The sequence below is a fragment of the Gopherus flavomarginatus genome, chromosome 4 (genome assembly GCF_025201925.1).
Source record: "Gopherus flavomarginatus isolate rGopFla2 chromosome 4, rGopFla2.mat.asm, whole genome shotgun sequence".
Lineage (NCBI taxonomy): Eukaryota > Metazoa > Chordata > Testudines > Testudinidae > Gopherus > Gopherus flavomarginatus.
Genome location: NC_066620.1, coordinates 191,624,880 through 191,647,294, shown reverse-complemented (window position 1 = coordinate 191,647,294; position 22,415 = coordinate 191,624,880). Strand labels below are relative to the sequence as shown.

Sequence of the window (22,415 nt, the reverse complement as noted above, 5' to 3'; positions counted from 1 at the left end):
ACTTCACTGGTATTTGCAGCTCACGCCCCTTTTCAATTGCTCACATTTTCCACAATAAAATTTAAGCCAAATTTTTTTTGTAAGTCCAAATGTGATTTTTTTTCAAAGTTTGAGCAATTTTTTCTCTGTTATTCTCAATTAAATGTACATTAAAAAATAATTATCAAAATTTTGCTTTTGGATGATTTCCTTGGCTAAGCCTAGAAACATCAAAATGTGATTGATTTCCAGCCATATATTGCATTTAAAAAAACTAAGCCAAGTCTGAAGAAATGTTATGAATCTTTTTAAAAATAGCACTTTTTTGGTTTGTGTCTCCTTTGCTTTTTTTTGTCATTAAGTACATCCAGCTCCATTAGAAGCAGAGTTGATCTGGGAGCTTGCAGAACTTATAAACTTCACAGAAGAGACAGCTATGAAAAGCCATTAGCATAGGCCCAAGATTGAAGAGTTTAAAAGTTCCAAAGCTAAACATATGTAGATTTCTTTATTTCCATGTTTGTGTGTTCTAAATTGGGAAATTAAATGTAAAACCAAGTGTTATAACACTACTGCTATAATAATAAGCATTCTGCAGTCAGGAAATTATAGAAGTTATGATTGTTCCAGCAACTTTATCTTTGTCATGGTGTAAATAGTATTGTAATCTGTCATATTTTTATGTAAATTTTTAATATATTATTGATTTGTTGTCAATGTATACCATTGTGGGAGCAGTCTTAAAATTTGCATTTCTTGGCTGTTGTTTACTTGCATCTTTAATCTTGATCTTGACCAGTTGCTAGGGTGGTTCTCCCCCCCCATTTATCCACAGTCATAGCATTATTATTTGTACAGCATCATATATGTGCATAGAATTGTAAAGACAAAGAACAAAGTCCCTGACCTGAGGAGCTTACAGTCTGAGGCCTTGTCTACACTACTGAGGTAAGTGAACCTAAGTTACACTATTCCAGCTACATGAATACCGTATCTGGAGTCAATGTAGCTTAGGTTGACTTACTGCAGTGTCTGCACTGCACTGCATTGACGAGAGAAACTCTCCCATCAACTTACCGTACTCCTCTCATTCCAGTGGAGTACTGGAGTCGACAGGAGAGTGCTCTGCAGTTGATTTAGTGGATCTTCACTAGACTTGCTAAATCAACCCCGCTGCATTGATTGCAGCAGCACTGATCCCCAGTAAGTGTAGACATGGCCTAAGGCTCCCTGAACTCAAGGAGACTACAGAAAGTTAAGCGTGTATAAGAATTTCCAGAAGGGCCCAAGTGAAAGCAAAATGTTTGAAGGATGTAGAGAGGGTATGGGGCTGAGTGGAAAGGCTGTAACGTAAAGTGATGCTACTGAAGATGTTCCACCAATCTCTCAGTTAAGGTTTTTGGATGGAGCAGGGCTTGTTTACTTTTCTTCACAGACAGGCACACTAAGTCTTTGTCTTCATTGACACACAGTGATTTTTACAGCAAGATAACTAACATGATTGTTATCTCACTGCAAAATCCTAAATGGAGACAAGGCATTTGTAGCTCTTTTCATGAGGTAGCTAGAGAAGGTCAGTACTACCCCCTGGCAGTGGGTAGCCTTGCTTAGTTTATGTGTCTGTAAAACTAGTGTCTTGTCTCCACTATGTTTTTACAACGAGAAAGCTCATGTGCATTAGTTTTCCCATGGTGTAAAAACATACTTTTTGTCAGTGAAGGCGAAAGGGAGGAATCAGGTTTTGTAGGCTTTACAGGAATTTATGTATATTTGTAGCCCTAGATGTATGTGTATATGCACTTGCTTCTTGTATATGTACTTGGTATGGGACATGAATAATTTAAAAAAAAAAGCAAATTTTCTTGACAGACTGTTATCACTAGGAATTTAAACCTGTTGATTATCAGCAAATAGAGGAATCAACAGCCCGTTCTACATTAGTCTGTCAGTATGCATCAACCCTAAGTTAGAATGGACTTTGTTGGTGGAGATGATAGTTCTATCAGTGCTCTTTCAGTCCTTGGTTTTCTTTTTTTTTTGTTTGTTTTTGTTTTTTGTACATAGAATGCCAAATACAGTCCTACCTGTTGAATAGGTGCAACTTTAATAACTACTTTTGTTTTTCTCTTTCTGTCAATAGATCTCAATTACAAAAAACTAACAGATGAAAATGTGAGCCCTCTGGGAGTATTGCAGCCCATCCTTACAAGTCAGAACATCTTATCCATTTCCAAACTCGCTCCCAAAATCCCTGAGAAAGATGGTAGTATCCTCTCTCCAAGCTCTGTTTACACCATCTGGTTACAAAAACTCTTCTGGAATGGTGATAGCAAGCTCATTAAAAAAGCACCAGAAACAATACCAGAGTGGTTAAGTGCATATGATACATGTGCAAAGTACTTTGATAGACTCTACCCAGGAGATATTGTCACTTTCATTGATGACATTACCTTTTCTTCAAAGGCTGTCACCAAGGTAAATATAATCCCTTTTACAAAAGAATTGCAAGTTTGGTTAAGCTGCTTAGATAATAAGTTTCATACAGGTAGTCCATATCTCATTTTTATCACTTTTTCTTCTAGGGAAATGTTGCATTAATGTACTATATTAAAAAACAAAAACAAACAAAAGCCCAAAGCTTAGTTTTCATGTCTAAAATTGGTACAGTGGAAAGAAAATTTGTATTTTAATTTTAAACATTTTTATCAAGCTAAATTGATGATAGGTTCATCCTCCCAGTGAAAGAAATACTTTCATGGTCCTCCAAAGTCTCCATGATCCAGACGTAGCAGAAAAATAGGGAAATGTTTTCACCGGTGCAAATCTGAAAATCTATATTTGCTCGAGGTTTCCATTAACTCCAAACCCAAGGATAATGGTCTGCATTTCTTGGACTAGTTAGAGATTTAATTTACTACTAGGACATTGAAATTCAATATAGAATGAATGTCTGATGTCCTTTTCATGGCCTACAGTTACAATATAAAATGGTCCAAAAGCTAGCTAATGCCACAATTTCCATATGGCTGAAAGCCTGGTATTAGTGTCTTACAAGAAGATGCTGCCTTCAGGGCCCAAGCTTATTCTGCTGAATCCATAGTAACGTCTTCCAAAGGGCTTCTTATGAGGAGGTCTGTAAAGTAAAATCACCTGGGCCTTGTTTCACACCTTTGCTACCCCGCACTATGCCAACTAAGGCAAAAGCTTCACACATTCCTTTGATTCCAGAATCCTGAGTGCTGTTGTCTCTAACCCTATATCTTAAAAAAACAATGAGGAGAATTCTTTCCCTTCCTCCTTATTTCCTGTAATTATTCATTTTGGTTAATCAGTTGTCATTCACTCTTTTTTTTTTTTTTTTTTTTTTTTTGGTTATTACTAGTTACAATTTCCCAGCAGCTCATTCCAACTGGCTTATGACCCCTCTGCTTTTTTCTACATTAGTATTTGCTTGCTCAGAAATTTCATTTTCTTTAGCACAACTGGAACACTAGTGTAGACTAGGTGCTAGCAGCATTGAAATAACTGTCATCTAGACCAACTGATTTCTACATCTCTAGCTATGTTCTTCAAGTCTATCTTTTTCTCATAAGAACATAAGAATGGCCATGCTGGATCAGACAGTGGCCAGTGCTAGATACTTCAGAGAGAATGAACAGAAGAGGTAATCATCAAGTGATCCATCCCCTGTCATCCAGTCCCAGCTTCTTGCAGTCAGAGGTTTAGGGGAACTAGAGGATCGGCTTGTGTCCCTGACTATCTTGGCTAACACAGTCATTGATGGATCTATCCTATCAGAGTAACTAATTTGATGAATAGGGGAAATGTGGTGGATATAATATGTACATATACCTAGACTTCAGTAGGCATTTGACACAGTCATGACATTCTGATAAGTAAACTGGAGAAATGTGAGTTTAGCAGAACTACCATTAAGTGAATACATAATTGGTTAAACAACCGCTAACAAAGAGTAACTATTAATGGAATTATGTCAGATTGGCGGGGGGGGGAGGGGTTCAAGTGAGGTTCTACAGGGATTTGTTCTGGGATTTGTGTTGTTTAACATCTTTATTAGTGTCCTGGGTCTCGGAATATAGAGCATACTATCAAATTTGCAAATGACACAATGCTAGGGGGTTGCCAACGCTGTGGAGGATAGAGCTAAAATTCAAAAGGATCTTGATAAATTGGAGAACTAGGCTATAGTAAACAAAATGAAATTCAGCCAAGACAAATGTAAGGAGCTACACTTAGGGAAGAAAAAATAAATGAAGAATAACATAAGAACGGCTATACTGAGTCAGCTCAAATGTCCTTCTAGCCCAGTATCCTGTCTTTTGACAGTGGCCAATGCCGGGTGCCCCAGAGGGAATGACCAGAACAGGTAATCATCAAGTGATCAATCCCCTGTTGCCCATTCCCAACTTCTGGCAAACAGAGGCTAGGTGCACCATCTCTGCCCATCCTGGCTAATAGCCATTGATGGACTTCTCCATGAATTTATCTAGTTCTTTTTTGAACCCTGTTATCGTCTTGGCATTCGCAACATCCTTTGGCAAGAAATTCCACAAGTTGACTCTGTATTGTATGAAAAAATACTTCCTTTCTTTTAAACCTGCTGCCTGTTAATTTCATTGGGTGACCCCTGGTTCATGTGTTATGTGAATGAGTAAATAACATTTCCTTATTCATGATTTTATAGACCTCTGTTATATACCCTCATAGTCGTCTCTTCTCTAATCTTTTCTTTATCTCTGGCCAGCCAGGCCACCCAACACCATGTTTATCTCTCTTCCCCTCTCCAACATGTCAACTGGTCACTGCACCATGTTCATTTATAGCCCTTTCCTCTTCCCCTCTCAATACACCTGTCCACCCTCAGATCACCTAGTCCCAGCATCCACTTTCGATTCTAGCCTGGAACCCTGACTTCTTTGTTTTCTTTAAACTCTGCTTGTCTGACGTGGGTCTGGACTGAGGTAGGCAAGACAAGATTGGGATGGGATGTGGGAGGAATGGTGGCTTCATTAGGGTGGGTTGCTGTTTTTTATTGGCTCTGCTGTCTGTTGTTGAGCTGCTCTATGCTTCATTGATTCCCACCTTCACTCGCTCTCCCTAACTGAATGGAGAGAGAAGTGCAGCCTCTGCTATGTTTATCTCTCCTCTTGGAGTCTTTATGATTCTTGCATTCTTATGTTCTCTTTGGTAGGCGGATTGAGTAGAGAGAGCAGGACTACTGGTGTGGTTGAGGTGTCAGTAGAAAAGTTCAACAGAAGCCTCTAAAGGGTGCTGTTCATCTTTCTTAGACCCCAAATTACTCCTGGAGGAATTCTTCACCAAAAAAATAAAAATTCTGTGCATAATATTTTAAAATTCTGCATATTTTTTTGTCAGAATAACACTGTGTAATCATTTGGTAATTTATTTCAAAATACCCATCAGCATGTTTGTCTGTAATAATACAGACGACTAACAGATTTGGGAATTTTTTTTTCCTTGACAAATAAGTTCCTTATTAGGCATATTTAATACAGAACTTTGAGTAATAATTCATTTAAACTACAATACAGAAAATAATTCTTGCACCCCTCAGAAGCAGTACAAAGGCTTGGGGGAAGTAAGGGGTAACAGAGGAGCTGAGAGGGATATAATTCCTGGGAAGGAGCTGTGGAGTGAACTTGGAGGGTTGTTGGGTTTGGGTGGGAGAAGTGGTATGGAACAATTATTTGGGAGAGGGAGGGATTGTTAATGAGTTGGAGAGCCTCCCCCATGCAAACCTTGGCTGGACCCCTAGGCTCTCCTGTTCAGTCAGGCATATGTGCATATGTCCCCATGTGTCTCTGCTAATTCACTCAGCTGGGCATAAATGCCCCTGTCCCCATGTGTCCCTAAGCCCCCACTCCCATTCAGCCCCTGGCTTAATGTCACCCCACTAGCTCCTATGCCCTGGCACCTGTCTGTCTCTCTCAATAGCCCTTCTGAACCCCCAGTCTGTGTGATCTCCCAGCAGCCCTGTGTGCCCCACTCTGTCCTTCCCTACCCCCCATATCCCTTGCCTTCCTCACCTGTGACCCCACTAACGGCTTCCCTTTGCCTCCTTATCAGAATCAATTATTCTGTGTGGGAGAGAAAAGACTGCGGGGGACATTAATTCTGTGTTGTATGATGGCACAGAATACCCTCAGGAGTGGCCAAATGTAGCAGCAGCTTCTTGAACAGCGCCCCAGACTTTCTCAGCCATCTTATTTAATACACATGTTGGGACTGGGAATGAAACAGTCCTTTAGCTAGACCCAGGAAATGGTCTGCCAGTTAATTGCCCAGCTTTCCAGTCCAGTACTGGCATGTACTGGAGTCCAATAAATAGCTTCCTAATGGAAGTCAAGTATCAGAGGGTTAGCCGTGTTAGTCAGGATCTGTAAAAGCAGCAAAGAATCCTGTGGCACCTTATAGACTAACAGACGTTTTGGAGCATGAGCTTTCATGGGTGAATACCCACTTCGTCAGATGCAAGATTCGTCGTTGCATCTGAGGAAGTGGGTATTCACCCACGAAAGCTCATGCTCCAAAACATCTGTTAGTCTATAAGGTGCCACAGGATTCTTTGCTGCTTTTCCTAATGGAAGTGTATTATGAAAATATTATTGACCGGTAATTTCTGAAAACTTCTATCACTCTTATTTTTAGCTCTGTTTGTTCCTCTCACTTTGAATTTATCAGCATTAAAATACTACTTACAGCATATCAGCTATCTTTAGATTCTAACTTTTTATAGCCTTCCCCGACCACCCCTCACGTCAAACCATTTCCCATTTAGAATCTGTATTAGTCATGTAATGATCTTCCACATCCACTTACTCCTTTAGCCTTCAGCTCTCTGATCTTTTACCAGCTTTGAAACAAATCTAATGTTTCTTTTTTCTCTATAGCTGTCTTTAAAATATTGTTTCTATTTGGAAGTAAAATAGGGATGTGATTCTAAATGTATTGAGAACCAGTGAATGGATAAATTGAGGTCCTGAAATGTTTTTTAAAGAAATTACTCTACAAATTTCAAAAATAGGAGTCAGCTCTGATTAGGTTAGGAAGAGAGGTTAAACCAATAGTTCTTTAATACATTATTTATAAGTGACACTATCAACCTGTTTAAAGACATATTTATCCATATTAAAGATATAAATCCCAAACCAGGGATGCTGATGAAAAATAAGTTTCTTAAAGAAAGCCACAGTATGTGGCCTAAATAAGATGAGTTACTTCTTACATACCTTTTATCATGGATTTTACTTGAAAGATACCTGACCATAATTCATAGCTGCCAAGTTTCTGCAGGTGCATGTGAAACACTTATCTTCCCTCTCCTGGTGCCCTCTGCTCCTAAGTGGTAGGACCAGACCATGCCTGAGGGTCCACATCTCATATACACACAGGGCCACACTTACTCATGTTACTGTGAGAGAGATGATTAGAGACACTCTCACTGGCAAATGTCACTCATGGAGCTGCATGATGCTGACATGGGGCAGGCCTGCCAACAGAAATAGTAAGACTTTTGGAGGGGTCTTGGAAGGTGAAGCAACAAAACAATTGTATGGGGGGAGCCCATAGTCCTCCATGAGAAAATTGTGAAATGTCGTCTTCCCCACCACAATAAGTTCATTGCTGCCACCCCTTTCTCTTCTAAAATCAACTCCCTATCTTTGTATAGGCCCCTGCTTCTCCCAGCATTTCTCACGTTCCTCACTATCTGGTCCAGCTGGATCTTTCCTCTCCTTAGCTGAGAGGAACAGTAGGAGGAATGGGAGCGCTAGAAAGGGGTAGAGTTGCCTACTGTCTAATAGCACAAACCCAAACACTCTTGCCTTGCCACTGTCTCTTCCCCGAGGCCATACCTCTGCCCCACCCCTTCTCTGAGGCCCTGTCCCCCACTCACTCCATCCACCCTCCCTCTGTCACTTGCTTTACTCCACCCTTTCTCACTTTCACCAGGCTAGGGCCGGGGGGTAGAGGCTCTGGGCTGGGGGGTGGGGATGAGGGGTTTGGAGTGTGGAAGGGGGCTCCAGGCTGAACCTGTGTCAGAGGCTTGGAGCGCAGAAGAGGGTGCTGGCTCTAGGATGGAGTTTGGGTGCAGGACAGGGCTCCAGGCTGGTGCAGGCGAGGGTGAGGGATGCAGAGTCTGGCCAGGCAATGCTTATCTCGGACGGCTCCCAGAAGCAAGCGGCATGTCCAGCTCCAAAGCTCGGGGTGACCATACAGCTCTGTGCGCTGCTCCTGCCTGCAGGCACCACTCCCACCGCTCCCATTGGCTGGGGTTCCTGGCCAGTGGGAGCTGTGGAGTCCGCACTCGGGGCGAAGGCAGTGCGCAGAGACCCTCAGGCCGCCTCTGTGTCTAGAAGCCTCACGGATGTGCTGGTCACTTCTGGGAACCATGCGGAGCCAGGGCAGGTAGGGAGCCTGTCTTAGCCCTGCTGCACCACAGACCAGACTTTTAATGGCCTATTCAAATCTCCCAGTTTGCTTTCAATAGCCACCAGGAAATCGAGGCTGATTCTGGGAGACTCCTGGCCAATCCGGGAGAGTTGGCAATTCTAGGAAGGGGTGACACTTGGGTATATGTCATGCATGCACATGTATGCAGAGATAACAGTTAATGTGAACTGTATGTTTGAGTATTGGCCTGCTAAACCCAGGGTTGTGAGTTCAATCCTTGAGGGGGCCACTTAGGGATCTGGGGCAAAATCAGTACTTGGTCCTGCTAGTGAAGGCAGGGGACTGGACTCCGTGACCTTTCAGGGTCCATTTCAGTTCTATGAGATAGGATAGGTATGTGAAGGATGCTGCAGCTTCTGGGTAGTATGATACTACTGTTGGTTTTTCACTGTTGGTGTGAACGTATTGGAAGTGAGGGAGGAACAAGAAGAAAGAAGGATGAATTGGGTGTGATGGTGGAGAGGGGAAGAGAACTAATGAATTTCGGAGGGAAGAACATTGATACATCTCAGGGGGCAAGTGGTTGAATGGAAAGGTGGATGGTTGAATGAGGAGAGATGAGTGAGTGAGTGGCTGGGTGGTGTGGTCTTCTAGTACATATGAGAAATAGATGTGAGGTGTATGTGAGACAGAGCAACTAATCTGAGGGATGCTCATGAAAGGAAATATCAGAAGGGTAGCTGTGTTAGTCTGGATCTGTAAAAGCAGCAGGGTCCTGTGGCACCTTATAGACTAAGAGTCGTTTTGGAGTATGCATCCGACGAAGTGGGTATTCACCCACAAAAGCTCATGCTCCAAAACGTCTGTCAGTCTATAAGGTGCCACAGGACTCTGTGCTGCTTCTATGAAAGGAAGAATTTGCTGTGCAGTGTGAACACATGTACATTGGTGTGTGCAAGAAAATGTGTTCTGTGTACATATGTGCAGATTGTGTACAAGTTTGAGTCAACTCATATTTAGAAAAGCACTTAATTACATACTCAATTGCTTTCCTCAGTCAGGACCATATACCATAAATTGCCCTAGCCCTGCCTATCTGCAGTGTTGCATACTGTTCAATGATAGTAAAGTTGTGGAGTCAGGGTCATGTACAAGTTAATGCTACTAGTAGGGAATACACTTTTTCTTAGTAAATAAATTTACATATTCTGCTAGGAATTTGCCTCTGATATAAATGTACATTTCACAATAAATGTAAAATTTCCCTCGAGGAATGAAATCTCTAGAGCTAACATTATATATGATGTTACATGGTTTGTAAATGAAATGAAACAGGCTTTTAGGATTTTTTCATTACAGATTATTGGCTATAAAATTAAACAGTTTTATATTCATAAAAGACGCTTTTAAAAATATTCTTTCTTTTCTTCACATGCAAACTAAGATTGAAGTAGCCCCCAAGCTATTCTAAAGCACTGTGCATGATAGCAAATCTCATTACTGAAACTGACTAGAAATAAAGAAGATAGCCACTCACATTTTGAATGAAATAAGAAGATGATAATATATTTGTAGTGCTGCATTTTATCACTGTGCAAAGATGAAAACAAAATTAAAATGGCATTGGATAGCCCAGAATTTTTTTAATGGTCCAATCTATATATGCTTATGGCATCATGAATTCTAAGCCTAAAAAACATTTGGCTAATTCTCCAGATATTAATAAAACAAGGTAGAATGTATGCATAATTCTGCTTTCTGCGTCTTTGTAATCATAGTTCGGACATCAGAATGCATTAAAAGAGAAAAGAAGAAGATACGATGTAGGTTTAATCTTTCCCATTATCTTTTTAGTTTTAGGAAATAAATATACAAACCTAGTTGTTGAGCCAATTTAATATGATTCGGTATAAAAAATGTTGATTGCCACTGGTCTCATGCTTATACTAACATTGTATTAAAAAGCTTATTTTCTTAGTTGACTACAATATTTCTTTCTTTTCACAGCAATGGAACAGTTCACAAAATTATTTGACTTCCTAGAGTTTAATAGTAAAATATCAGTTAGCCGATTAAACAAGTTATATCTCTTTAATCCTTTAGCACTTCAAAAAAAAAAAAAAAAAAAAGGAGAGAGAGGGAGGGAGGGAGAGGATGTGATAGTAAATTCAGTTTTCATTAAAAGTGCCCATTGGAGCATGTCCTGTAGTTCAGAGCAATAGCCCTGAAAAACTGAGGTAACCTCTGTCTCGCATTAAAGAGTTTTATGGGAACAGTCTTACGGTGCACAAGTTTTAACACTGATATAGGACATCATTGAGTTTGCAACCTCTGTCCCCTGTGATAGTAAAACTAAATGGACCTTATTCAAACTCTAAAGATGAATTTAACTTTTTTATACACAATGTTATCTGTTACCTTTCCTTTAAAAACAAAGAAGATTCTTAAAATATTGGTTCTACAGCAGTTGTCAGTGAAAGACAACTGGAATCAACTGAGTAGAACTACTAATTCCAACACTTCGCTCTAGGTACAGGAAAACACCACAATAAGTTGTGATAAAACCACTATTGCTTTTTAAAAAAAATGTTTACCACTATAGAAATCCAGGTCTGAAAGACAAAAACAGGTCCTTTTTTTGTCCAGGTATCTCCAGTGTCAGTGGTTTATATTTAAAGAATACACCTCTGTAGCATCTACATCTTGCAAGTATTACCCTGGTTATGCAAAATATGAAATGGACTGTACAACTAACTGTAAAAAGAAATGGTCCAACTATCAGAAATATTTTTTCTAAAGTGAACCAACAGATTTCTATTCAAAAGCAGCAGAGAGTGGCTTTAACTTGTATTTGCACTATTTCCCATTGGAACAATAATAATTTTTCTACGTTCAAAATCAGTGTGTATATCAAGCTATTTGTAGTTACATCTAGAATGTTCCCAACAGATTGCAGCTAATTTAAAGTGAGTCAATAGGCATACGTTTAAATTGTTCCTCCCTCACCATGATGCGTCCCAATGGCTAGAGTCAGAGCGGTGGCCTTTGGATTCTGGGCTGCAAGGCCTAATGACCCGAGACAATATGGCCACCCACAAGCACACAGCAGTGTGGCCTTGTCATGGTATGATTCCCCACTCTGAACCTTAGCCTCCAAAAGATGGGGTACCAGCATGAATTCCTCTAAGCTCAATTACCAGCTTAGTACTTGTAGCGCTGCCACCAACCAGGAATTCCAGTGCCTGGTACACTCTGGTGCCCCCAGAACCTTGCCCGGGGACCCCCAAGACCCAGTCCCTCTGGATCTTAACACAAGGAAAGTAAACCCTTTCCCTCACCGTTTCCTCTCCCAGGCTTCCCCTCCCTGGGTTACCCTGGAAGATTACTGTGATTCAAACTCCTTGAATCTTAAAACAGAGAGGAAAATCCACCTTCCCCCTCCTTCTCTCTCCCCCTCCCAGACTCTCCCTGAGAGAGAAAGTAATCCTAACACAGAGAGAAAATAACCTTTCTCTCCCCCTTCCCTCTTTTCTCCCCACCAATTCCCTGGTGGATCCAGACCCAGTCCCCTGGCGTCTCACACCAAAATAAAAAAACAATCAGGTTCTTAAACAAGAAAAGCTTTTAATTAAAGAAGGAAAAACAGTAAAAATTATCTTTGTAAATTTAAAAAATGAAATAGGTACAGGGTCTTTCAGCTATAGACACTGGGAATACCCTCCCAGCCTAAGTATACAAGTACAAATTAAAATCCTTTCAGCAAAATACAAATTTGAACTCCTTCCAGCCAAATACACATTTGAAAATAAAGAAAACAACCATAAGCCTAACTCGCTTTATCTACCTAGTACTCACTATTCTGAACTTATAAGAGCCTGTATCGGAGAGATTGGAGAGAAACCTGGTTGCACGTCTGATCCCTCTGAGCCCCCAGAGTGAACAACAACCAAACACTAACAGCACACACACAAACTTCCCTCCCTCAAGATTTGAAAGTATCCTGTCCCATGATTGGTCCTCTGGTCAGGTGACAGCCAGGCTCACTGATTTTGTTAACCCTTTACAAGCAAAAGAGAAATAAAGTACTTCTGTTCTATTAACTCCTACTATCTGTTTATGACAAGCCTAGTGGCCGGGATCAATATATAAGCCCTCGAGTGCAGGGCAGCGTGGCCTATCGGACAGAGTCAATAGAACGTCCCTCAAGTGCAGGGCAGCATGACATAATGGGCAAATCCAGAGGCTGTCACCAAAGGCGGTGATGGCCAGAGTAGGGGGCTCTGGCTCACCCAACTCCGAGTCCCAACCCACGGCCCCAACAGTGGCAGAGTGGTCCGCCACTGGGGCAGCAGGGAATCCAACCACAACACGCTGACTATACATGGATGGAAGATACCACTCCCTCCAGCTCCCTGCACTTCCTACCGGGCTTCCTGAAGCTGCAGTCTGTAGGTCACTGGGGTCTTTGGGCTCCTTGGCACAGGTAACTCCCTAGGACTCCGACTCAAGCCAGTCAGCTGTAGGCAACAGGTCTCTGGTCTGTGTCTCGGGATGTCTGGCTCCTGCAGGCAAGGACTGTAACGACTCTTGGGTTGGAGCCTCCACCAAGCGTCGTTCCTCCTAGGCAGTGAGCCCAGTCAGCAGCTGGGCTACTCTCCTTTATATTAGCACAGCAATTGGAGCATTACCAGCACAGTCTGAGGGGCATTGCTCCGCCCATAGTGCAATTAACCTTTCCAGGCTAGTGTGGGGTATGTACACTCTGTTGCAGGAGCACAAAACCTATGGTTCCTTAGCAGCCCTGAAATCTGTTGCCATCGCCTGCAACCCAGGACCATAGGCACTAGAGCAACTGAGAGTGAGAAACACCTTATCACACTAACTTCTTTAAAAAAACATGTCTAGCTGAGAACAATCTTTTATCAATGTATAGTATGTACAAGCCTCTACATGGAAGTCCAAGAATTAAAGTCTTTCTGGGGGGAAAATTCCTCATTTGAGACTGCTGTTTAATTTACTTCAAGGAGACTGTTTTTGAGCACTTAAATTTTAGTTGAATGTACTTAGATTGCTTGATGTGTGTTAATAAATAGAAAATGATCTGAAGGAAGTATATGATGTTATAAGTGTTGCTAGGATTATGAGATCTCTTAAAGTAAGAATAGCTTGTTTACTAGTGCTATTTATATGACTCAAGCATTTGATAGAATGGAATTCACTTATCTATAACCTTTCTAGTTAAGCTTGCACCTTCTTTAAATAATGTCTGTAGTTGCAATCAGTGCTTCTGGCACTGTGTAAAGTAGGGTAAGGTACAACTATAATACATTCTTGATTAGAAAAATGGCACTCAGTGTCTGTATCAGCATCCGATCAGCTGAATATAGAGAGTTACAATGAATGCATGGATGGTTGGAATCAAATGTGGCTTATGATGGATAAGCTAGAAATATGTAAATTTGTTGTCCTCCTACTGTTCTAAGTTAAGTATAGATTTAAACAGTGACCTAATACAAATCAAAATAGTTTAAATAAAAAACTGGACTATTGACAGCTTCAAAGAAATTTGACAGGCAATTTGAAGCATATGAATTAAAATTTTGACTTCAGACTTGTCCCTAAGTATATCCATAAACATTTTAAAAATGGAGACTTTCAAAGTTCCATTCTATGGAACTTTCAGCCCAGAAGTTGGGGGATAAAAGGACACTATCAGAGGGTTTTTTTTTCTTTTTCTTTTTCTTTTTCCTTTCTTTTCCTTTCCTTTCCAGTTGTTGTTCTTGCTGCTTCTGGTTCATAAGGAAAATGCAGGGAAATATATATATGTGATAATTTTCAAATAAATGATTGGGTTAGAGAAATAAGAATGTTGCCATTTAGTGTTTCACTTAATGTTTTAATTAACTTTTTGGGGCATGAACTGTCTATTACTCTGTGTTTATACAGTGCTTAATGCAATAGAATCATGATCCTGGTTGTGGCCTCAGAGCAATATTGTAATACAAATAATAATGACTGAATAATAATAATAATAATGATCAAATAAGTCATCATCTCCTTTTCAGCTGTCAGTAGATGCCCGGCTAGAGATGACTAATAAGGCTATTAAGGCAATGCAACAGATCATTGAGAAATCAAGAAAAAAGAACTCTGAAGATGGCATGGACAGTGCTGGAAGCACGCTTGTCACTTACGAGAAAGCTCTGAATCATCTGCAGCAGTCTCTTGCTCATCTGGAAACGCTCAATCATAGGTTTATCACTTGTCTGAAAAACAGTGACCAGGTAATGAGAAGTTACACATAACAAACAAAATCAAGTATATTCCAGCAGCAGGATATATTTGCCTTCTATCCCTAGGCACTTTCAAGTTACTGCAGTTGATGTTAGAGGTTTGAACTCGATGGGATTTCTAAATTGCTGAGTATGCCTTCTTTCTAAATTTCTAAATATGCCTTCTTATTGTAGGTCCATGATTAACTCTGAGACTCGAATATGTTTTAACATAAATTGTAATAATTTAATACAAAAGGAACAGTTCTCTTTTGCCAGGACAAAAGGGCATGGTGGGGTTTCAGTTTAAAGTTCATAGGTGGAACTTGTGCAAGGTTTCAGAGTTTATATTGATATAAAATGCAGTGAGACATTTCTGTATCAATTGGTAAGCTTTTTTGAGTTACTGTACTATTACAGGTATGTCCCTGGGGGGGGGCGGAAATTCACTGGACAGCTTTATCTTTCATACATATATCACTGTGTTCAGGGAAAATGTTTTTCCCTCTCATTTTTATAAAGTAATATTCACCAAGTCAACATTGTTTTGAGGAGCATGAGTCTGTACTTTTATGAAGTCTTCAATTTTCCACAATGCAATAAAGGGTTTAGTTTTATATACATTTTTGCTTGTAAAATAAAACACACTGGAGAAAATAAGTTGCTATTGCTAATAAAGTTCATCTACACAAATGAGAGATTATCAATGATACTCTTAAAAAGTATTTTGAATTATAAGGAAGCCTGGTTACTAATCAGTTATCTGTTTTAAACGTTACCATGAGCAATAATGGTAGAAAGAATGACTTCTGTCATATTTTATTCTGGTATATTTTGGTTTTGGTGACTTGTTCTTTGAAAGTGTTCAGAAATTTCCCTTTGCCAGTCTTTTCTGTTTCACGATAAATTTGAGATACTGAGCCATACATATCTGTAAGTAAAGATCACCCTATCTCATGAGTTTTAAAATGTCTGTTTTCAGGAAATGCTACAGAAATACGGCCACTTATATGATTTATCCAGGTCAGAGAAGGAAAAAATCCATGACCAGGCAGTAGCTATGTGTATAGATGGTCAGCCTCTAGACATGATACAGCAGTTGTTGGAAGTGGCTGTCGGAGATCTGGAACTCTCCCCCAGAGAGATAGTACAATGCGCTATAAACCAAATTGTGTTTGCATTAAGGTAAGTTAAATTTCTACAATTATTAAAAATAAACATCTTTCTTATTTCTTTGTGTTCCAGGATGCTTGGAATTCTGCAGTGCCTGAAGAAATAGCAGATATTAGAGAAGTTTGTTGATGTTATATTTACTTTATAATTCCATGCCTGTAGAATTCTTTGTAGTATACAGGGTTCCAGGACACTGAGCATGGACTTAACCTTTTTTCATAAATTTGCTCTTATGCTATGGATCCAGTTTTTGGAAATGTGCTTTTAGGATATACCCACTTTATATGCCAGCTGCGTGTCTTTGGAGTGAGTACAATGAATTGTGCCTTTGTTAAATAGAGAGTGGAAAGTTCCCTTATATAAAAAGGTTGTTGGGAGCAGGTTGTGGAGTCCAAAAGGTGGAATTTCCTGGCCTATAGGGATGTTTTACATATGGATTGGGCTATGTGGACCTGGGAGCTCTTTTGTGCTACAACTGCAGAACTGTAGCTACCAAATGAAGGTCTGTGTTTTCAAAATGACTGATTTGGGATTCCTCAATTTTTGGGTGTCCAGCTTTGAAGGGGCATTATTTCCTGATGGTGGATGGGTGCTCATCACTGTGTGAAAATCAGACTCTATGGTTATGTATAGTCAGATATCCCATATTAGTTAAGTCAAGAGTATTTAACAAAATTGTTAAGTCCTGTCAGATACTTCCATTTTCTTACACTGTCAGCCTGTCTCGCTGACTTTTTTCCCTTTCCTTGTGGATCATGTTTTCTAGACATTTAAGTCATTTTTGTTGCTCTCTCCTGGACTTTTTTCAGTTTGTCCACATCTTCCCAAAGTGTGGTTCCTGGAACTGGACCAGTACTCCACTTGAGGCCTTATCAGTGCTGTGTAGAGTGGAAGAATTACTCCAATGTCTTGCTTACAACACTCCTGTAATACATCCCAGAATGATGTTTACTTTTTTGCAACAGTATTATGTTGTTGACTTATATTTAGGTTCTGATCCACTATAACACCCGGATCCTTTTCTGCATTACTCATTCCTAAGCAGTCATTTTGGATTAGTGCTGACTTTATGCATGTACTCTCTAGAATCTTAGAATATCAGGGTTGGAAGGGACCTCAGGAGGTCATCTAGTCCAACCCCTTGCTCAAAGCAGGACCAATCCCCAACTAAATCATTCCATTATCCAAATCATTTATGATGTTATTGAATAGAACCGTCCCCCGGGTTGTTTCCAGTTCTATTTAATTGTGGTTGGTCATACAACGGGTTTGAAAGAATACAGTGTTGTGGAGCTGAAGAGTTTGAGTTGTGTTTTGGGATGCATGTTGGCTAACTGTGTAAATTGAGGATGTTATAGATGTAATGTTTAGCTTAACCGGAGCTCCCCTGGATTTTTAATGACTAAGTTGATAGGGAATGTCTTTGAGCATTCTTAACCTTAATGTAACTTTACTTCTTTTGTGAAAGATTATGTTGGCCTCTGTGATGACTCCAAAGTAAAATGCAAATCTCAAAACAAACTTAATGCAGGATAAAAATCCCACTGTTTAACATTTTGATGATAAAATTAAGATCCCACCATCAGTATAAAAATGGTTCATAGATTGTAAGTCCAGAAGGGACCATTGTGATCATCTAACATGCACCCCAGCCTTCTGCCCTGATCTCCCCCCAGGTCTGGAGTCTCCGCCGCAGGCCCTGCTCAGCCTGCTGCCGGCCTAGGTGAACAGAACCCCAGGCTGGCAGCGAGCTGAGCAGGCTGGCGGTGTAAGGTCAGCATTTTAATTTAATTTTAAATGAAGCTTCTTAAACATTTTCAAAATCTTGTTTACTTTACATACAACGATAGTTTAGTTATAGAAAGAAACCTTCTGAAAACGTTAAAATGTATTACTGGCACGTGAAACCTAATTAGAGTGAATAAATGAAGACTTGGCACACCACTTCTCAAAGGTTGCCGACCCCTGAGCTAGTGGAATGGAAACAGTATTATCAGCACCATGTCATGAGACTATATCATCTGTTTTTCCCCAAATACAAAACAGAAATATTTATTGAATACGTCTACCTTTTTTGTGTTCTTACTGATAATTCTACCATTTCCATCTCATAATGGACCAATACCATTGTCAGGATTCTTTTTGTTCCTAGTATATTTAAAAAAACCTCCATTTTTATTATCCTTAACTCTGCTGGCCATAGAGTTCTCTTCATGCCCCTTGCCTCCGTTATCAATTTTTTGTAATTCCTAACTCCTGATTTGTATTCATTCTTATCAACTTCCCCTTTCTTCCATTTGTTGTGTATTATTTACTATTATTATTATTTACAGTTTCAAAAGACAACAGAATTCTGTGTATTTTCATAGTAAACAATTTACTAACTTTTGCACAGAACCATCTAAAAATGTTCTCTTTGAAATTCCCCCTCCCCCCTTTTTTCATATTTCTTTGGATTTTTCTAGCTAACCAACCAGCTCCAAACTCATCTCACACAAGTCTCCTTAGAAACAGATCAGTTTTAGATGGAACACACAGTTATTCCCCTAATTCTAGATGCATAACTTTGAGCTAAGTCAAGAGTATTTAACAAAATTGTTAAGTCCTGTCAGATACTTCCATTTTCCTACACTGTCAGCCTGTCTCGCTGACTTTTCAGCCCCACTTCTCCAGATTTAGTATGGAAAATCTTCCACTATAAGTGTAGTATCTCCATGAGAAGCTTGTTTGCATATTCCAATTACGCTCTGTCATTGGCAGTTTCTTTGGTTTTCCTACAGAAATCACTGCTAACAATGGAAATTGGTTGACTCTTTTTTTTATGTCATTCACCCTCCGTGTGCTCACAAAGGTTTTGGTAATGATTTTAGTCTTTCTGAGGACATGGCTACGCTTGCAGATGTAGAGCGCTTTGAGTTAAACCAGCCTTCGGAGAGCACAGTAGGTAAAAGCGCTGCTTCAAGCACACTGGCATGGCCACATTTGCAGCACTTGCGGTGGCATTGGGAGCGGTGCATTATGGGCAGCTATCCCAGCATGCAAGTGACTGCAACATGCTTTTCAAATGCGGGGGGAACCGGGGGCTGGAGTGTGATAGTGTTACCCAGGGTTGTTTCAACCCAAAGCTCTTGGTAACTTTTACTCTGTGTGAGGAGGTGTCGGGAAATAAATCAGGGGAGACACAGCCGTCCGACCAATAGATGGCTGGCACGAACAGGACAATACAAGAGTGCTTTCACTTAAAGCTAAACTTTACTTAGTCTCAAGCACTTACACACATCCACAACAAGATTCGTAAAACACCTCCAACCCTTGCTAATTACCAAAGCTGAGTGTGGCTTTCGAGTGACACAGCGACAGGCTTCCAGTGGCCAAATCTTCCTTCTGCCAGTGGGGACCGCAAGATGTATCCATAGGGAGAGTCCAAAAAGAGTCCCCAAATGAGTCCTACTATCTCAAGCTTTTCCCCCATATTTATACATTAGTAATAGAATGACATGTCCCTTAAAGAAAACTTGTTAAGCAAGCAGTTCCAATGAGTAAGCAAGAGGTTCCTTCTGATTATTGATTAACCAGGTGTGGGTTTTTCCAGAGTTTGCAGCCTTGAGACCCCAATAGACATTCCTGCTCTTTTAAAAGGCATGTATCAGCAACTTCAACACAATTCTTATCAAGAAGGACGTGGGGTCAAGCTGCCCTTTCTGTGGCACCCCGAAACCCTCTCCCATCCTGCCTTGATCAAACTGAGATTGCTGAATGGTCAATTTACAGCTTGCTAACTAAGCCGCCTTTAACAATAAGCATAGTGGTTTCAAGCACTTTACTGGTTTGCCAAAGTCTCCCCATTCAACAGGGAGTGTGTTGTGTGTATGTGGGGGGGGGGGAGAGAGTGGATGTTTGGGGGGCTGAGAACATGTCTGCATGCTGTCTTGTAAATTCAGACAGCAGCAGACTGCGCCCCCCGGCCTCTCTCTCACGCATAGCATTCCACACTAATGGTTGCTTTGTCTCGGAGCAAATAAGCAGCTGGCTGTCAGAAACGGAGCTTTCAAAGGGCATAGCTGCATTCCTACAGTGAGTTCAAAACAATGAGAAGAGTGGCTACTTGACTTTAAGGGGATTATGAGACATTTCTGGAGACTGATCAGAGCACATAAATGCAACACCTCATCCACACTGGCGCCGCGGTGCTCCGGAGGGGGGCGCAGCAAACTTTATTCCACTTGCCGAGGTGGAGTACCAGCAGCGCTGTAGCCACAAAGTCAGAGCACTTTATGTGCCTTGCCAGTGTGGACGGGTAGTGAGCTAGTGTGCCCGGGGCTCCTTTATTGCACTGTAACTCGCAAGTATAGCCAAGCCTTGAGTCATCTAGGGTATAATCTATACCTGTTTTTAGATGACATACTGAGAGTATTGTCCACAGAAACCTCCCAGGAAGAAATGGAAAAGAGGCAGAAGACCTTTTCCATGTTTCATGCACACCAGTATTTGTGATACATTTAAAGAAGAGGTTTCTAATCCCATCTCAGAGGATCTACTATCTGGGAGTCAAGAGACACTGAGATGTCGTGGAACTGAATATAATTAATCCACTTCATTGTCAGCTCCTGGGTCTTCTGATCTCTTGTGTGCATCATACAGCTTTGGAATTTTCATCTGGCTTTACCAGACTCTGGGGACTTGTTGACAACTCTGAATGAAGTATTTCTCTTACTTGCAGGGAGAGATGTAGCCCAATGTTTTTCGGACATAGGAAATGATCAGTTCCAGAAAGGAGAGTTGATTTTCCATTGCCCTATGCTCTATTGGAGAACAGTGTGGGAAGCAGAGGTTTAATAACTTAGGAATGTACATCATTGTATGGCGTTTCTTATAGAAAACACAGTTGTGTGACATTGTGACTCATGATTACCCAGTGGGATGTGCTAATGCCCTAAATATTAACACCAATGCAGAGGTTTCTGATCTCCTACCACTGAAGGGCTGCACAAATATAACAGGATAGAAAGTTAGACTAAGGAAATAACAAGGCATTAGGCATTTTCAGTGAATAATGTAATTAGGTGAAAAGATTTAGCTGTATTTAATTTATTCGCCTTTTAGCATTCTTTGTAATTTTTTTTATTACTCTTGAGGACCTTTTTGATTAAATTCATGTCGTTTTTCTGCAGGTGAACTGAAAACAAAATGAGTGTTTATCAGTTTAATTACACTAAACTCATGCAGTCTTCACCTTAAAGCATCTCGTGAGGGGGAGTGGGGCATACGAGAGGGAGAGAGACAAAAAATGCACACAAAATATTATAATCTGTGATGGACTAATGTTTCATTAATTATATTTGCTTTTGTCAGTAGCTTCTGATGATTTTACTGTTAATTAGGAGGAAAATAAGAAAACTGTATTCCTTGTGAAAATTTAGCGGATGATTGTCATGTAAAAGTCTTTTTTTTTAATTGTAATTCTTTTTCCTTGTCCTAACCAATTTTAAGCAGCTCAGATAGTATCGGGTTTTTAAGAAGAAAAATACTTGCTTCCAACCATATATTTATTTTAGAAATGAACATTTATTTGATTACTGCTAATTGAGTTCATTTCTATTTTATTCTAAAATACATCCTTACCATGGATAACTAGACTTTCTACCTTAGGAAAAAGGGCCAATTTACCAATTTTCTGGTGAAATAACACTTGCCCTTCTACAGCACCTTCCATGTGATTATCTCAAATCACTTTGTAAACATTAATTAACATTATTCTGGGAAAGTAAATATTGTCCCTTCTTCACATATGTGATAATTAAAACACAGGAAGTTAAGGCCTCAGTTTTCAGAAATCTCCTTTAATTTCTGTTGTTTCAATGGAGCCCAGTTTGAGATACATAACATGATTTCCAGAGGTGCATTTGCACTTTCCAGTGAAGTCACCCAGAGCTTTTTTTAAAAATCAAGTACTGGAGGTGTTTCAGGTTTTTGTACCATCCAAAACCTGAGGAACCCAAAATTAGTGAACACACTTTTTCCCAGGGCATAGAATTTGGTTATCCATAGAAAGGGTATATTTTAAATGACTGGAAAACTGAATCACAGAAAATCCTGTTGCAGAGCTGGGAATAGGTCTGATATCTCTTCATTTCTCTGTTTGGATCATGGTTTTTAAATCACTGTTAGAGTTCTTTGTATATTTGATGATATATATGAAAAGCAAATTCCCTTGTTGCACAAGCTAGTCCAAAAAAAACTATCAGGATCAACAAGACAAGATGGGAAATTTCAAGTCAGTCTGTAGAAGAATCTCTAATAATGTAAGTTTAAATGTTGTTATAGCTCTCTTGATTCTGTGCCGGTGTTTGAAATTTTCTTTTTGTTTCCTTCTAGTTATTTTTTTTAAACAGATTGGAAACCATCTCATTGTGCATATAGCTCTGTTGTGTTCTTATTACAGGTTCCCTTTTTCAGAATCCCCATTCTTTCATATGGTTTATTACTTCTGGATGTTTCTAAGTGGGTTTTGTTTGGTTGGTTTGTCTTGGTTTTTTGGGAGGGTTATGGTTCCAGAGA

General features: G+C 40.1%; 1 protein-coding gene across 1 annotated transcript in view; it reads left to right on the top strand.

Moving 5' to 3' along the window:
* NBAS (NBAS subunit of NRZ tethering complex) overlaps nt 1-22,415 on the top strand; it is a 368,998-nt gene that overhangs the window by 239,994 nt on the left and 106,589 nt on the right. The window contains exons 38-40 of the mRNA XM_050951646.1: nt 2,120-2,454; nt 14,478-14,696; nt 15,667-15,869. Coding sequence (XP_050807603.1) covers nt 2,120-2,454; nt 14,478-14,696; nt 15,667-15,869 — 757 coding nt within the window. The remainder of the gene's footprint in view (nt 1-2,119; nt 2,455-14,477; nt 14,697-15,666; nt 15,870-22,415) is intronic.